We start from the raw sequence: 18,870 nt of genomic DNA on the forward strand, positions 1-18,870 counted from the left end.
CGCTCAGGCTCGGGCCTGCCTGCCACATCTGGCCCAGGATCTGGGCAGCTGCTGCCTAACATGGAGCCCGGGCTGCTCGCAGCAGGGCTTGCAGCTTCCCTGCCACCTGCTGTGAGCAGCCCAGGCTCCGTGGCCAGTGGCAGGGGGCCCCACGGCAGCTGCCCAGAGCCCAGGCCAGATGTGGCATGCTGAGCAAAATGGCCTCACAAGCCATGCTGACATGTGCGCCAGAGGTTGCCAACCCCTGGTCTAGAAGAAGTTTCTAGTGACACCTTCCCTTCTTTTTGACCTGATTTCAAATGTAGGGATGTTCCCCTCTGATACTTCAAATCTTTAGTCTTCTCCACCCTCGCTTTCTTTCTCATAGCCCATAGCCTACAAACGTGCTGGTTTTCCCAACTTTCAAAAGTTTCTTCAAGACAAACTGCCTAAATACTAGCCCAGCTCCTTCTAGCCAACTATCTCCAACTTGAAGCAATGCTGCAAATCACTACTGCTTGGACCTTTTCCCCCAATTTTGATCAACTGTCCTCCAAATCTTACAGCCCCCTCAAACACATACCAAGGTCCTCCTGACCTTTTCCTGAACAAGTTTAAGGACTAGTATTTTCAAATTTCTGAACCTGTCTGCCAATTTAAATTCTTCTCTCATACCCTCCTTTGGGATTCCTTTCCCTTTCTTCCTCTGCACTGCCTTGATTTTCCTCTTATCCGTTCAACTTTTCTTCGCCATTCTCTCTTCCACCCTTTATTTTGGGCATTTCCTTTTCTCACTAAATGTTGATGCTGGGTGACATCATCTGTTCAAGGTTTTAACTCTGTGCTGACAACTTAAATCTAATTCTGCTCAGTTCAATCACACATTCTGACATATCATCCTTGATTGTCATGTTGCCAACTTGAATGGTACATAGTGAACACAGAACTCATTTTTCCCACCCTTTCTCCCTGTTAAAAATCTACCATCTGTATCATCTACATTTGTGATCCTTATGTCAACTGGCTTTTCTATTATCAAATCATGCCCTACATTTCTAAAACCCAACCCCTCTTCTTTCCTGTTGCTAAAAAGGCACATTTAAGTCCAAATTTTCTCTCACTCTAATGCTATATTTCTTTTCCAACCTCAATTAATCCTATTTTTAAATAAGTTTTTCATTACTACTACATACTTTTTATTCCCTCCTATGACCTCTTCTACATCAAGCTTGAAATCCTTTTCCCAATTACCAACACACTGCACAGTTCTGCTCAGTCTTTTCTCTGATGCCATTATTTTGCTTCACATGCCTTGAAGAGACTAATATTTCCCTGCATACATCCCTAGGTCTCTTCTAGTGTTATACTTTGACCTGAAGTGTCACTCAATCTGAGCGCAGCAAGCTCTGATCCGCTTTCAAATCCTCTTCAAAACAAGTTTCTTCAGAGTCTAGCATTATACAGAAGAGCTGTCTGTCTAGCCCCGTATCCTGTCTCTAACAGTAGCTATAGTGGTACAGAGGAAGAGCATATGAACATGGTATATCTATCTAGAGTGACCCATCCTTTGTCATACCCTTCCTGGCATCCACCATCATTGGTTTAGAGATGCCAACAGATACAACCCTGACTTTTCTGTTTAATGGGTATTAATGGATCTATCATTCATTAATTTGTTGAGTCCCTTTTTGAACCTGGCTATACTATCTGCTTCTACAACCATCTGTGGTAATGAGTTATACAAGTTAACTACCGTAGCACTGTTAGCCCATGTTTGATTTGGTTCTCTAAGTTCACTCTTTTACATGTTCTCTAATGGTTTGTTTTAGGTTTCTTTTCAAAATTAGAAGACATCTGAAAATGGAAACCATAGCACTGTAGATTTAACCGGATATAAAAGTTAGCGGCTTAAAGAACAAGAGGGAAGCCGAGTCATTCCTCCATTACTTATGTATTAATGTACCATACATCTTGGTGATCAGAGGGCTAATTACTCGTATATCCAAAACGGGTATATGCTTTGGGATATCAGACGAAGATTTCCTATCCAGATTACAGGGCCAAAAGTTTATCCTCCCATATATGCCTGTGGGTCACATTTAATGTGAAAATTTGACCACCTGCTTAGATATCAAGGCAGAATTCACCCTTAGGTACTACTTTTCATTGCTCGGCATACACTGCAACTTGGAGCATCCCTTCAAAACCCTCATCTCTCCAATCAGAGATCTGTTGAGATTCTGTAGATCATGATTAAAGTTTAAAGCTTGAAGAGTCACAATTTAAGAAGTCAAATAATTGATGGCATCAGCACAGATATCTGCAATTTGTCACCGGATGTCTTAGTAAGGTCAAATTAAGAACAATGAACCTTTCCATCCATTTATAATCTTTTGACTATTTACTCAGATCCACAAAGGAGTTATGACTCAGTGAGCAAGTTTAGGAAACAACATGAAAAGGTTCTGAAAGGAAAGGTCCCTTTTGCGGGGGACGGAAGCATCCATCTGCCTGACTGAAGAAATCTCATGAGGTTCAATAAGGACAAGTGCAAAGTCCTGCATTTAGGACAGAACAAGCCCATGCACCAATACAGGCTGGGGGGCTGACTGGCTGGGCAGCAGTTGTGCACAAAAGGACCTGGGGGTGAAAGTAGACAATAAGCTGAATATGAGCCAAGAGTGTGCCCTTGTTGCAAAGAGGACTAATGGCACACTGGTCTTAATTAGTAAGAGTGAAGCCAGCAGATAAAGGGGTAGTGATTCTTCCCCTCTATTTGACACTGGTGAGGCCATATTTGGAGTCCAGTGTTGGGCCCCCCCACTTCAGAAAGGATGTGGACAAATTGTAGAGAGTCCAGTGGAGAGCAATGATAATGGTTAGAGGACTGCGGAACAGGACTTATGAGAAGAGGCTGAGAAAACTGGGCATATTTAATTTAGAGAAGAGAAGACTGAGGGGGGGATTTGATAGCAGCCTTCAACTACCAAAAGGGTGATACAAAGAGGATGGAGCTGGACTGTTCTCAGTGGTGGCAGATGATAGAACAAATAGCAGTAGTCTGAAGCTGCAGCAAGGGAAGTTTAGGTTGGATATTAGGAATAACTTTATCACTGGAGCTGGGGAGTATAGTACTGGAACAGGCTACCCAGAGACACTGTGGAATCTCCATCCTTGGAGGTTTTAAGACCCAGGTAGACCAAGCCCTGGCTGGAATAATATACTTGCTTTGAACAGGAGGTTGGACTAGATAACTTCCCAAGGTCTTTTCCAACCCTAATTTTTCTATGATTTATGAACAGCAAATTTGGCAACTGCAAAACAGAGCCTTCAAGTTCAGAGAGACAGAGCAGGAAAAGATAAGAACATTTTCCCCCAAACCAGATGAAGTAGTTCCAGCTCAGCATTCAAAAGCCAAGTTGGCCTGAAATGCATAAAACATTCCAAGTCTGCAATGACATATCTGCTTGGAGAAATTAGTGTAAGTAATTGTAACGCCAGTATACTGATTATGCTACTTCTGGTATAGATGGAAAATTATACTGGAAGGAGTAGTGGCATACTTAGTTACTGCTTACTAGTTAGTGAACAGGATAGTTACTATTCCCAAAGTCAAATCTTGCAAGTAACTGAGCACCCTCATAACTCATTGATGTTATTGGATGCTGGGGCACTCAACCTCCTACAAGATGAGGTACTTATACATGAACATGTATCATACTGTTTTATGACAAAATAAAAAGAATACCAAAGAATGAAAAATGAATGAGTCAGAAGACTCATTCACACCTCCAACAATGTTATTCAGAAGAAAAATCCAACATACATGAGAGGTGAAGGGAAGCCCTTTTAGAAATGGTTTTAATGAATACCTATATGTTCGCTATAAAGCGGATGTACCAAAGCTCATAACAAAATTTTAAAAATTGTTACAATCCTACACTGTGTCAACTACTTCCTGGTATATACACCTACTACACTGCTGCTTAATGAGTAAAACCAGGAGCCATTAGTTTCTAGACAAATGGATTTATAAGTAGAAGCTGAAAGTTTTTTTAACCCAATTTTTCATGTGTGTAGTGAAAGAATCAATAAATAGCAAGGATAATTAAGCAGAAAACAATGCCCTCTTCTTCTCTTCATTTTGATTTTCAAAAACAAGGTGTGTGTATTATTCAAGGGTGTGTTATATGCAAGAAAACATGGTAGTATGAAGATGCATAATTTTGGGACAAAATGATTACAATGGTAGTTTTAAAAATGATATTTGGGGAGGCACTGAGTGAAATGGTAGAGTTTGCTCTGCAGGTGTAGACACACAGAACAACTGAACCATTCCCAAATGTCACTGACTGGAAACTGGTTCACAATTGTGGATGTGCTATGGCTCTGACAACCTGGGGGTGGGAGTGAGCACCCAGCCCAGCATGCCTCATAGTGGGCAAGTAGATTAGGGGAGAGGGGGACAAGTGGGGTGGAAGAGTGTTTGCATTCATGCTCTGACGGCCACAGAGGGTGGGAGACCTACAGCTGGGAATGTTTTCACTTTTCTGCTGTCCCTTCTCTCCTAAACATGAGTCCAATAAGAATTAACTGAACCCATCAGTATGCCTGGCTGACTTGTGGAGGGAGTTGGGGAGGGCACTTGGATCTGTGCTTTTTGGCTCCCAGGGGCTGGGGAGCAGGGTGGGAGGAGAAGTGATGCAGGGCTGTGACCAAGTAGGGAGTGAAGACACAGATCCTTGTTAGAAAGATAGTTTTTTATTGAACAAGCAGTGCAAGGGAACATATTTATAAAAAAAAAAAAAAAAGGGGGGGGGGGGGAAGATGCCAGATACCGAGGTGGGGAGTGCTGCTTACCAAACAGCCAGTTGCAGCAATGGAAGGGGTGGGAAGGAGAGCAATGCAATATGAGATGCCTGGAAGACTGACCAAGACCCGTGTCTTGGAACACTTGGTATCCAAACACAACACTGAGCTGGTTCAAAATAGTGTTTGATTTTCCAGGTACGCTTTCAAACCGTTCTAGGTGGCTTTAAACCATTCTAAATCATGTGCGTGTCCATGCTCTCAGATCTTTCCCCAAACAGAGAAGAGAGCAGATGGCCTTTTAATCACAAGGTAGACTTAAAAGCATCACACATACCTTCAAACAAAAAACAAAATACTATACATGGAAAATATGCATGCATATTAAGCATACAACTGTAAAATTATTTTTTCTTTTATTAACAGCTGGTGGCAAAGACAAGAGACTGAAGCAAATCAGTAACTTTAACTGCTAACAACAATATGAATTGCTAATCATCCAATAACAAGTTAGGCAAAAAATATATAGAAAAAATATACAAAAGCAAAGAGATTTTGACAACATGAAAAAGCAAAGCATGTATAAAAGAATGATGCGTTACACAAAAGGAGAAAGGCTCATAACAACAGAAAACAAAGAAGTAGAAAGAACCCTGAAATAAAAGGCAAAAAAGAAAAGGAAAAATATTAATAATACATAAAAGAAAACCCCGGTACTCTAATAGCAACAGAAGTCATTGTACTCAGAACATTACTTCTGCCTCTGTACTGTTTAATCTGCAAAAGCAAGAAATACTCCTAAAACCACATGTAATATGTGGGTAAAAAGAGTTTATTTCATAATACTCTTTTAGCAACCCCCTCTGATGAAGACAGAGCAGCATTTCTCAACCTGTGGGTCACGACCCAAAAGTGGGTCGCAAGAGTATATGAAAGGGTCACAAACAAACTTTAAAAATGGATTTTCCTTAAAAGGAGGAAAATGTGGGAAAACGTGTCTTTTTCCTTGCAGGCTGGCAGTTCCAGCCTAAAAAGGGCTGCTTGGGTTCCCCCCGGCCCAACACACTGACCCCCTACCCTACACAGGGGACTGAGGGCAGGGGACAGCGGGTCGGGAGTGAAGGGCACTGGGTCAGGACTGGCCACTGATGTTTACAAATGGCTCCTGAAACAAAAAAGGTTGAGAACTGCTGATCTAGAAGACACTGATGAGAACAAATGACCTTGCCCTGGGCTGTCCAACTTCTGAGTGCCTGGGGGCCACATCACACCACGGTGACACCCCATGCCATGTGGGGACCCCCAACACCAAAGAAGAGAAAATACAGGTGCCTCAAAGCCCAACTGAGACTACTAAGTCAGGGGTCATTACTAAAAATAACTGCAAGGTCCTATATTGTGAGGGGGTAACATGGTACTTCTAGCCATGAAAACTGCATGGAGTCCTGTCTAACACTTCAGATTCCCACAGATACAGCAGGCAACTACTGAGGTAATGCAAAAGGCACTAAAAAATGCCAGATCTCATTATTTCAATACTAAGGGCACTGTTTAAGCCAATTTCAGTGTGCTTGCTAACTTCTACAGAATTGGATACTTTCAGCTGTGTGCACCTCATTAATCCTCCTTACCACTTCAGAGTACCTGCCTTTAATATCAGCCTTGAACTTGGCAAGACCTAGTTGTTTTACAGGACTACGAACAACACAGAATTGATAGTTGATTGGATGGACAAGAACAAGGGTATCGAATTCACCCAGCCCCCAGAGCCTGCATCCAGACTCACCTCCGGTGATGAGTCAAACAGCATGAGGCTGCTCATTACCTGCCCTCACCCCAACAAGCATCACTACAAGGCTCTACACCTCACAGGGGCCTCTCTCTTCCTCTGCTGACGAGACTGAGACCTGAGAATACCCCTGATGCTCAATGACTTCTCCATCACAACCCACAGAGAAAGCCAGTACAGGGTCTGGCTATTGTTGTGCCCCCCGAAATACCAGGATCTTGCTGATGTTGTTGATGAGAAGAAAGCAGACGTCTTGCCATTCATCCCAAAAATGTTATGACTGCCCCACTGACCTGCAACTGGATGCTTAGATTCCCTTCGGACCAACTTATGCTTTCCCTGAGCCTGAACTAGGCACCCATCAGAAATACATTCAGAAAAATCTAGTCAAGGGATTTATCTGCCCATCCAAATCTCCAACTGGGAGACTAGAGACAATCTTCTTCGTTCTTATGAAGGATGGGTCTTTCTGCCCTGTTTGGGTTACAGAGCCTCAAATGGGACACCTATCTGCAACCATTTTCTACTGCTCCTAATCAATGAACTTTGAGTGACTCAGACTGGCCAAGATATTTTCCAAGCTGGATTTACAAGGGGCCTACAATTTGGTCCAAACACATGAAAAGGATGATCAGAAAACCGCCCTTCAGATCTGATATGGTTATTTTGAACATGTAGGCATGCCCTTTGGATTCTGTAATGCCCCAAGTGTGTTCCAAGATATGCTGGACCAATTTGTAATAATTTACCTACGCATTTTAGTTTTTTCTGATGACCCAACCCATCACACAGAATGTGCATGCTGCGTTCTACAGAATCTCTGGGAGAACCATTTATATGCTACCTTAAAAAATAAAAAGTGAATTCAATAAGTTCCGTACTGAAATATACAATTTCCCTTCTGGTCCTGACGATGGACCCATGCAAGGTAACTGCAATCATAAAATGGGCTGCTCCACAAAAAATGTTCAGCGAGTCCAGTATTTCCTGGTGTTTGCTGATTTCTACGGATGATTTGTAAAAGGTTTTGTACACTCAATAGCCCCATTCACCATGCCCCTTAAGGAGAAGATGGTCTTCAAATGGTCCCAGAAAGCTCAAGCAGCCTTTGAATCACTAAAGACATTTACCTCTTCACCCATTCTGGTACATCAAAATAATTTATGGTAGGAGCCAACTCATCAAGCTGTGCCAAAAGGGCATATTCTGTCTCAGCCCTCAGACTCTGAGGCAGCTGTCTCCTTTTGCCTTCTACTCCCAGGCCCTCATACAGTCCACGAAGAAATATTACATCTGGGATTGAGAGCTGCTTGCTACTAACGCAGCCTTTGAAAAGCGGTGGTACCTTCTGGAAAAGACCCACTACCCAGCTGAAGTGAAAACAGGCCACAAGAATTTGGAATACCCCCAGACAAGTTTGAAACTGAACTCATGTCAAGTCTGCTGGTCAATATTCTTTTCCTGGGTTGTTTCTGTGGTCACTTATTGTCCACATACTAAGAATCACAAGGCAGATGTATTGCCCTGTAAAGATGAACACTCTATGCTAAACCCATCATCCCTTTTCTACCATCCTCCAATCCAAGAACTTTATTCAAGGTACCACTCCAAAAAGTCTTCTTTCTTGCATCTACGCAGCCCTCGTTGATGACCCTAAAGAACTGTGCTAGGCAACAGTTCCATCCAAACCCGACTCCCAGGGGCACCATAGTTTCCTGTTCCTCTAGCATCACCCTGATATTCCTGAAGGACTCCTAAGACCCAAAATACTAAAGCTCTGATATAACATGCCACCTGCTGGCCAGCTTGGGAGCTCTAAAACACAGCCATTGGTCTCTTCACAGTTCTGGTAGCCAAGGATGAATCTAGATATATTGTTTAATGTCTGCTCTTGTGCTGTGTGCACCAGAACTAAAAAAAAGAAAACCCAAAAACCTGTGGGTCTTTTCCAGCTCTTTCCCACTCCCCCATTACCATGGTCAACTATACCTATGGACAGGTCCATCCCTTTGGGGTGGCAGTGAATCGGCCCTGCGCATTGGGGGTCCTGTGGAACTGGGCAGAGCAGCCGCAGCGACTCCACGCTGCTGCCGCCGGCTTCCACGGCTCCCGCCACTGCCAATGGCAACGGCAGCTTCTACGGGTCCAGGGTGCGTGGGATCAGGGTCCTGCATGAGCTGATTTGCCCTGGGCCCTACACCCTGCTCAAGTCGACTCTGCCTGTGGATTTAATTGTAGATCTCCCACTCTGAGGACTGCTCAACAATTATGTTGACTGGTTGATTAAAACAACCTATTTCATCCCTTTTCAGGCTACTCCTACAGCAAGTGAAACTTGTTAACTTGTTCCTGGGATATGTTTTCAGCTTCATGGCTGTCTGACTCAAGTAATTTCAAATCACGACCCCCAGTTTGTCTCACTTTTCTAGCACAAGTTTTGCAAGGCTTTGGACATGGAAGACATTCATTTGTCTGTGCACCACCCCTAGACATGTGGGTAGACAAAGCATATAAATCATAACCTTGAACAATACCTCAAGTGTTCTTTGAACTATCATCAAGATAACTGGGTAGCCTTGCTACCCTTGGTGGAATTTGTTTGTAATAATCTTTTCCATGCCTCCAAACCAAACCCTGTATTTTTTCTAATTATGTGTCCCACCTCCAGCTTCATCCAGTACTGTCTGCTTTCCCTCAACCTGCCATAGGTGAGGTCATTCTGGAAGTCACTGAATAGATAAATCCCTTCACTTTTAAACCTCAACTGCCTGGACCTCTGACAGTACACCCAGTCTTTCACATGCCTTTCATAAAATCATAGAAAATTAAGATTGGAAAGGACCTCAGGAGGTCATCTAGTCCAACCCCTGCTTAAAGCAGGACCAGCCCCAACTAAATCATTCCAGCCAGGGCTTTGTTGAGTCCGTCCTTAAAAACCTCCAAGGATGAGGAGTCCACCACCTCTCTAGGTAACCTGTTTCAGTTTTTTACCACCCTCCTCGGGAGAAAGTTTTTCCTAATCTCCAACTTAAACTTCCCTTGCTGCAACTTGAGACCCCTGCTCCGTGTTTCATCATCTGCCACCACTGAGAGCAATCTAGCTCCATCTTCTTTATAACCACTGTTCAGGTAGTTAAAGGCTGCTATCAAATCCCCCCCTCAGTCTTTTCTTCTGCAGACCAAATAAGCCCAGTTCCCTCAGCCTGTCCTCATAAGTCATGTCCCCCAGCCCCCTCACCATTTTCTTTGCCCTCTGCTGGACTCTCTCCAACTTGTCTATATCCTTTGTATGGGGGGGGGGGGGTACAAAACTGGACACAATACTCCAGATGTGGCTTCATCAGTGCAGAATAGAGGTTCTGTTCAAACCTTATACTGAAGGCCCTTTTCCCAATGGAAAGACCTACCAATAATAGTTGAAGGGATCAAAGAATGCACTGATAGATAGATTTTAGACTCCAAATGAGTTTAGGGGAAGAACGGTCTTGGGAACAGACAGTCATGTCCATAATCCTGATCTGGTGTAGGTTTTCCACCAAGAGTACCCAGAAAAGCCTAGACCTGAGCTACCTAACTGGCAGCCTCACCCAGCTAATGAATCAGCTGGTCACTTTTAGGGCTTCCTGATTGACTGCTAGAGATAGCAGCCTCCCTATTTAAGTCCATCTGGGGCAGCAAACTGCAGGATAGCCAATAGTTCTACCTGAAGGTCTACTGTGGCAACCCTCTTTGGTTCTTGTGCTCTTTGGTTTTCTGGTTTCTGACCCAGCTCAGCTCTGCTTCTGGACTCTGGCTTTTGGGAACTCCTCTCGGCTTTGGAATTTTAGTCCCTAACTTGGCCAGTGACCTGGACTCCACCTCTGGAATACCCCCTGGGATTTGGTAACTTGGACTCTAACTCCCATCCCCACCTGTGTAGCTCTGGACTGTCCAACTCCTGACTTTAGCCCTTCTCTGGTGGCCCATTCACTAGACTAAACCACCTATGGCTGGTCCATATATCAGGCAAGTGATCAGCTCAGGATTTCAAATAAAAATGTAATTATAATTAGTTTAATTAAATTAGCTTATGGCATATGATGCCATCATCACCGGTGAACAGCTGAATAAAAAAGTTTTCAAAGACAAATGTAAATTGCACTGATAACTCAGGCTAGGAAGCAAGGGAAGCTGACAATGAACTTGTAATACCATGTTTTCCAGAACTGCAATGGGTGCTACAAATCAGAAACATTTGTCACAAGCTAGTTTGTTGCCATCGATTTCCTGGACACTATTAAAACCTGACTAGGTCAAGCCAAGAAGGATGCTCTCCTCTATACAGTCCTCAACAACTAATTTATTCCACTAACATGTTTTTTATTTGATAATAGTACTTGATTCCAAGGCAAGGCTTCCCCCCCATTTAACATGGAAGGAAAAGCCCCTTGTTTTGGATTTGAATATAAAAGGGGTGGGGAAGCTGCTGAAGCTGACTCAGTTGGAGCTACAGCACTTGCCTGCCCTCCCTTCTCCCCCGCCAACTATGCCACCTGCTCTCCTGTAGCCTTTGTGCAACTGATACTGCTGGGCCAGGCAGGGGCTGGAGTGACCATGTGCCCCATGCCCTAGGCTGGAACAGGAGCTGCAAGGGGTAAGCAGTGGCAGGGTAGGGGCAATGGTGGGGTCATGTGGGAAGGGAGCAGAAGCAGTAATGAGGGGTGGGTAGCAGAAAGGCAGGTAGGTGGAAGGTGGGGTAGGCAGCAAAGGGGGCAAATCATGGAGCATCAGGCCATTTGACTTCGCTGCTGCTGCTTGACCTATTGCAGCAGGGATGGGGAAGGAGAGATGGAATATAAGATGACCCCCAATAGTTACATTGTATCAATGGAAATTAATAATAAATTTGTAAGTTTTCCACACATAGAATCTAATTACTGGGGGGAAGGTTTAAATTCAGAGGCATCTTGGATTCAGGTAAATATAGTATATCTTTCTGCTGATTAATTAGAAAAACAGTAGGAATACAGAATCTCATTATTTCATAAACATCAGCAAAGTTCCTGAACATATTAACTAACTCATGTATGTGACCAAGGTGGTTTTAAAAACAAAACAAACAAACCCAAAAATCTCAGCAAGTGTTCTCCTGAATTAAGTCTATAAACCATTGCCTGAAATAGTCCATCTTCTCTCTGCACCTCAGAAACACCTGAGGTATTATCCAGGAAGATGTATCCAGCTGAAACTATCTTTCAGAGCTATCAGGTTCTAGTTACTGCACTGATACTTTAATCCAGGGGTCGGCAACCTACGGCCCATAGGCTGATCTGACCTGTGAAACCATTACATCTGGCCAGTGGAACCAGGAGAGTATGGAGGTGTTTGATGGAGGAGGGCTTTGCTCGCGCTCCACCATGCCGCAGCTGGATGGGCAACAGAGAACTGCACTTGTGCTGCGTGGCAACTGGGCATTGGTGTAAAGCAACAACAGCAGCCAGGTCCTAGCACCAACCTGCCTCTGACCCAACCTAGCCTGCTGCCAAGAATTTTTTTCAGCACAATCGTGATATATTGCTATTCAAAACCCCACCCTACACAAATACCAATCAAGATCCATATTAATATTCCTTTAAGAACAACAGAAATGAATGAATTACATTAGCTTAAGATCCCAACAAAAAAATAAGATATCCATCCTGATTTTTACAGTGAATAGGGTGACTAATGATATATTGAAGGATTGCTCATGAACACTATACCATTACCATTTTTTATTTTACAAGAAGCAAATTTGTTTTAATCCATACAAACATGGAATGAGGCAACCTATTTTGACAAGCTTTTTGATTGTTCACAAAAAAATTTCTAAAACTGAACTAACGTTTCAGCATATCATGAAAGAAGCATTTTACCTGCCACTTCTCTCAAGTGCAAATATGATGCCTTTCTTCTGGAAAGGGAGCAGTCTTTCCCTCAGTTTTTCAGGTAGAAAAAGTAACTTAGCATCAATATTCTCAGAATAAGATGTTTCAACCTCAGAGGTTGCCTGCATTGCGTCTGCCATGTTGAACCTGAAACAAAAACCAAAGAAGAGTCACAAGTTGGGCACTGAATATTCTGTAATTCATTAAAAGACAAAGCTTTATAGGGCAATGGACAGTAGTTTTTTCAAAACGCAATTTTTTTCAATACGTATATGTATTCACCTGCATTACTTCCTCAATAAGAATATTTTTGCGATCGAAACGTTCTGTTTTTTTAAACTAAGACTGTTTTATAAGACACTGAAAAGTAACATTTGTTTGAAACTATCATAAGTGACCCTTTGACTGTGCTTAAAAAGTTCCAGAACCAACAAAATCAAGATCCTTTTTGTAATGATTAAAAAATTAAAATAAAAGGCAAGTAAGTTCAAATTCCTGGAAAACTGCATCAACAAGGAAATCAGGTGAACTTGTTTCCCAATCCGCTGTTTTACTCTTTTCATAAACTCAAATGAAACCCAGAACAACAAACTCAGAATAATCCAATTAAAACTGGTAGGCTTGATTTTATAGACAGAAGCCAAAAATGCAACTTTGAAAATCTTTTTTATTCAAATCTGTGAAAACTATCATCATACTCACATACACAGTGTAGAAAGAATGACCTCTTAAACCACAGAAGATTTTTCCAAGATGCTATAGAGCAGAGGTGTCAAACATATTGGGGGTATGAATTTCCATGAGAAATTTCAGCTCTAGTTTATCCCCATGAAATGTCATGTATGGAAATTCAATGATGCGTACATGTAGAATGCTTACCTGGCATGATAAACAGCGTGATTGGGACAGAGGCCAAGCTCCTGCGGAGCACAGCCTGGCCCCTGCGTGATCGTGGGACAAACTCCCACAGAGGCTAAGCTTGACCAGGCTCCATGGGAGTTCGGCTCCTGCCTGGGCTGGGACCTTGGTAGAGTGAGGGGCTGGCAGTGCCAGACTCCTGGGCACTATTAGCCCTGCCTCTGCAATCCCTGCCTCCTGGCACAGCCTTACCGGCACAGCCCCCAACTCCTACAGTGGCCATCATGCATGTGGGTACACAATAATTTGGTAAAATTCAAAAACATCTCTAATTTTGCATTATCCTGAAAATTTCAATCAACAAAAATCAAAATAAGTGCTTTAAAATAAATATTGATTTTAGCTGTCGCAATTAAAAAAAAAAAAATCAAATTCCGCCAAGCCTACCTAATAGTAAGGCCAGCAAAAGTTGTGTGCTTTTTCCTTCACAGCCAAAAACTTAACAGCTAGGGGCAATTTGGAAAGGAAAAGTATAGAGACCTAAAAAAAGATATGCATCTCAATTCAAAGCCAGGGTTGCAGCTTATTATGATCAATTTCAGTGCACCCTTAGCTTACATTAGCAGGTGGAAAATACCAGATGTTACAAGTAATAAGTAATACTCGTTCCCTTAAGAGACATTATGAACTTCTACATCATGTCACTGGTACTTTAATAAGACATATATTATAATTATATTATATAATTATGTTATAATGCTGTCAAAATATGGAATGGGCTTCCAAGGGAGGTGGTGCTTTCCCCTACCTTGGCGGTGTTCAAAAGGAGATTAGACAAGCACCTGGCTGGGGTTACTTGAGCCCAGTGCTTTTTCCTGCCTGGAGCAGGGGGTCCATGATCTTCTAATAGGTCCCTTCCAACCCTAAAAATCTATGAAATCTTTCTTAATCTTGGATATCTCCCTATCAGCTCCTTGTAATGTAATGTTCTTGCTTACTGAACAAACTTACTTTTTGCCTTCGTTATTTCATGGTCCATTCAACGATTTCCTATAAAACTGTGATGCTTACTTTTTCACCAGTTGTGCAAAGGTGCTCATTTATGGAAGGGTTCTTATTTAAAGGTTCTTACAATAATAAGTGGTTTTTACTGACAGTATGTTAATTATTTTGACTCAAAGCTAACAGATACATTTCAAAGTTTCCTCGTATATTTTCAAGGAATTAATCTCAGACAAGTTCCTAAAAGTGAATCCTTATTACACTAACTTCTAGAGAAGTAGTACTCCCAAAATGTTAGCCATTTTCAATTAGGTTATTACTCCCCTTCAGTTACATGATTTGAATGGCACAAGTTGCCTACTATCATTATTCCACTGACACAGTGTCCATCTGGCCCTTGTACCCGTTCCATCCTCCACCTTCCACATGACTTCTGGACCTGGACCTGCTGTTGTCCCAGTTTTGACCCCAGTAGCTTAGGGTGAAAGTGACTGGAAGATGCCAGTCTGCCTTTTAAAAGAAATCCTCAGTACTTTGGCAATACCTTGCTTTCTAACTTTGAAGGTACACACAAATAGCTCCATGCAGAATTACACCCAAACTTGTACGTAAACCTTGGGTTGCTGTCTTGCCCAGGAAAGTGGCTCTGGGTCTCCTCAGCTTGTGTAGAGAAGCACACTTGTCACTACTACAAAGAATTCAATTCACAACTGAGCACTGACCATACCATCACCATGCCATGAGTGACAACAGATAATGTGATGTCCTTAAACTGTAGCCCCAGATGCGTACAGCAATGACTAGTTTCTTGATGAGGGAACCGCAGAGAATAGACACTAAAAACCTCCAAACTGTCCAAACCCAAATACATAGGGGAGAGCAGTGGATGCGCGGTAACTCTACTTTAGCAAGGCTTATTTATTACAGGGATCCTGGTGTTCACTGTTTAACAAAAGCAAATTCTCAAGAAAGAGAGAAAGAATGAAATCTCTGATTAACCCCCCCCCAAATCTGTGTTTTTCTGCAATTAAAATGTAACACCACTATATATCTAGGTACTAGTTGAACACAATGTTTTATTGGTATATTTACCATTTGAAAGCCTACCAGTGCCTCAGTCGGTATAATAAAATACATTCTAAATATCTATAAATGTTGGCGTTTGACATCAGTTGTTTTTATTATGGAAAATCAGAGCTTCCCCCGCCCCCTTGGCTCACTGGGATGTGGGTCCAGCTGCAGCTGCCCCATCCCCCCCCACCTCCTCTGCTGCTTTGTGGCATTGAGCAGCCCTGATATGCCTTGTCCATGCTATTGCCCCTCACTCCTGACCCACAGCCCCCCAGCCCTGCTTGTGCCCCCCACTCCCCACCTCCAGCCCTGCTGCCAGGGCTATGGGACCAGGGATCCAGGTCTGCAGCTCCCTGCAGCAGCCTCTGAGCCCCAGCTACCACCCATGAGAAGTAGCAGCTGCTGCAATGGATCTGAGTGCAGACCCTAGCTCCTTCTCCCCCAAAGGTGGCACAGCCAGAGCTTGAGCCCTTTGTGGGGAGCTGATGCAGACTGCCCACTGTGGGCTCTTGGCTCCGCACCCTAGGCAAGATCCAGCACAGCAGGGCAGAGTGGGACCAGACGGAGAAGCTTCTTACTGCCACTGGGAGCTTGTGTTTTTCTGTGGCAAATGGAAAATCCGGATCCCTGCTCATTAGTAAAGGAAGGACATGTGGTCTAGACAAAAAAATGATATAGATATTTAATGGCTGTATCATGGTGAAAGAACGGTCAGCAATGGCTCACCATCCAATTGGGAGGAGGTATCAAATGGGGAACTGTCCTGCATCCAGTACTAATTAATCTCTTCATTAATTATTTGGAGGATGGGATTGTCTGCATACTTGGCAAATTTGCAGATAGCCCCATCCTGGTGGAGTTGCAGACATTCTGAAGCATAGTATTAGGATTCAGAATGACCTTAATAAACTGCAAATGTGGTTAAAAAAAAATCTGTCAAATGATGACATGCACTGGGATTGAATAATCACACACCAAGTAGAGAATGACTAGCTAGACTACGATACTGCAGAAAAGGATCTGGAGTTTATACTAGACTACAAGATGAATGAGCCAACAATGTGCTATTAATGGGGGAGGAGGGGAGAGGAAGCCAACAGTACACTGGAGTGCACAGGAAAAATAGCTTACTAGTTAAAGGAAGCAATTTTTCCACCCTACTTTGCAATGGTGAGTACTAGAAGTTATACAGCCAATGATGACGGACTCTGTGGCTGCAGGGACAGAACAACTCATTTTTGAATTGCAAGAAGTGAAATTAAGGTTGAATTATAAGGAGAGTTTTCTCATGAGTGGCTGAGCATTGGAACAGATTAGCTAGAGAAATTGTTGAATCTCTATCCTTTGAAGGGTTTTTAAGAACAGGTTAAACAAACACTTGTCTAGACTGGGTTAGACCAGATTGATTCAGTCTTGAGCAGGAAAAAAGGACATAACAGGGGCAGGCAATTATTTAGGCCTACGGGCCACATAGGCAGTTCTGGGGAACAGTCACAGGACAGTCAACTCTGCTCCCACTCCCCCTTCCCACACGCCCTGAAGCTCCTCCCCACCACCAGCCCCAGCAGCAGCAGCTGAGCACATAGTCCCAGCCCCAGTCCCACATGCAACCTGCCCTGCATCCACTTGCCCTTGCTGGAGCAGACCAGCTCGAGTGCTCCCATGTATACAGCCCTGACCCCAGATTGCCCTGTGCTTGCTCCAGACCCGCCCACCCACGATGAACAGTCAAAACGGTGGCCGGGCAGAAGCTGCCACTGGGCATAGGGGAAAAGCGACCACCTTCCCCTTGCTGCTGGGCCATAAGCTGGCTGCAGCCACCTGGAGCCCTCTCTCAGGCTGCCCAGCAGCCCCTCTCCCCTGCCACCACTTACTTGTTGGGCGGCCTAGAAGTGGCGGTGACAGCGGCGGAGAGGATCCACAGGGCAGCCCAGGTGTGGGCTCCAGGCAGCTACAGCAAGAACAGCTGCCAGTGGCGAGGGGGAGACAGCCACTTCTCCTCTGCACCCAGCAGCAGCTTCTGCCTGGCCACAGCTCACTGTGGGTGCGTGGTCAAAAGACGGGCATGGGCCAGGGCTGTGCACAGGGGTCCCAGCTGCTCCAGAGCTGGGCTGCTCTGGTGGAGGCAGGTGTGGGGTGGGCCAGGACCAGGGCTGCGCATGAAGGTCCCCATCAGTACCACAGACCAGCCGGAAGAAACCACTGCTGCCTTGGCTGCCTACAAGTGTCCAGCTGCCCCAGCCCCACTGCATGGCCGAGGCTGGCAGGATGCGCCTTGGGCCAGATGGCACCTGGGCCAAGTGGGACCTGCTGTGAACCAGAGTCCCTCCATGGGCTGGATCTGGCCCATAGGCTACATTTTGCCCACCCCTGCCCTAGAGCACCTCCTGAAGACCCTTCCAGCTCTGATTTTCTGTGACTAACCCCAGAGCCAAGCACCAGAGACAGCAGAGCTCAAGGAAGCATTGGACATGTGCTTTCCTTTTTCACTTTCTTGGATAGCCCCGAACCACCTATTCTTGTGCTGGCAGGGAACTTCTTAAAACAGCCCCAAAAAATGCCCGAAAACAATACACACGCATGCTGATAAAGTAAAGACCCTTTCTATAACAGTTCGCCCAGCTAGGGGAAGAAAGTCTGTTCCAGCAATAGATGGGGTGGCTCCTGACCGTGCGCCCCACCACGCGCGCACCACGCGGGACGCTCAGGACACCAGCACAGCGGCTGAAATCGCTCGTGCAGCAGGCCTTGAAAGCGCAGGTCAGCGGCGCCCGGCTTTCAGACCCCGGGAGTGACGGGACCTCCCGCCCCCGCCGCGCGCTGAGGATGAGGATGAGGAGGCCCGGCCCCCACGCCTCGCACCTGCAGCAGCCCCGAGGCGTTCGCGCGCTCCCGCTCAAACCCCCGGCGGCCGGAAGTGGCGTGTGGAGAGCGTGTGACGCACCGCCCAGCCCACAGACCATCGCCCCGCCCCCCGACGGGCGCTTCCGGTGGGCGGGGCTTGGCGCGGAGGACGCCCCTCTCCGCTTTTCCGTGACGTGTGTGTCCCCCTCCCTCCCCACGCCTTGGCTGGGGCCCGGCCGCGGAGCCCCGAGGGGCGGCGAGCGCTGTGGGCAGTGCGGTTGCCGCGTGTTTTAGACTAGGAACTGAAGCCACTACCTTTCCCAGGATGCTTTGCGCTATCCAGGGGCTGCGGCATTTCCTGGTGCATGCCGGGACATGTAGTCCTAGGGGAGCGTTCTCTGCGGGTACAGAAGGAGGGTTAACGTCTCTCGGAGGGCCCAGCGCCCACTTGATCGTCATTGGTGGTGAAACGCATCCGTCACCGCACCCCCTGTGCTGCTATTGGTTATCCCTCCCTAGCGCGGGTGGGTCTCCGTATGCCGGTTTTGGCGACGCCGTCTCTCCATTGGTGCACCGAGAAGTCAGTCGGCCGAGCCGCCCTGGTGATTGGCT

At 45.1% G+C, this 18,870-nt stretch overlaps 1 protein-coding gene across 3 annotated transcripts in view; it reads right to left on the minus strand.

Moving 5' to 3' along the window:
- ZRANB3 (zinc finger RANBP2-type containing 3) overlaps positions 1 to 18,718 on the minus strand; it is a 91,193-nt gene extending 72,475 nt beyond the window's left edge. The window contains exons 1-2 of one of the 3 annotated variants that reach the window (XM_025197588.1): positions 18,574 to 18,718; positions 12,472 to 12,630 (exon numbers count right to left, since the gene is read on the minus strand). In XM_025197588.1, coding sequence (XP_025053373.1) covers positions 12,472 to 12,623 — 152 coding nt within the window. In that variant the 5' untranslated portion in view covers positions 12,624 to 12,630; positions 18,574 to 18,718. Of the gene's footprint in view, positions 1 to 12,471; positions 12,631 to 17,288; positions 17,751 to 18,276; positions 18,336 to 18,573 lie in introns of those variants that run through there. The other 2 variants (XM_006018385.3, XM_006018384.3) reach the window with 2 other exon arrangements.
- Between the last annotated feature and the right edge of the window lie 152 nt (positions 18,719 to 18,870).

This window comes from Alligator sinensis, unplaced genomic scaffold (assembly GCF_000455745.1).
Source record: "Alligator sinensis unplaced genomic scaffold, ASM45574v1 scaffold277_1, whole genome shotgun sequence".
Classification (NCBI taxonomy): domain Eukaryota; kingdom Metazoa; phylum Chordata; order Crocodylia; family Alligatoridae; genus Alligator; species Alligator sinensis.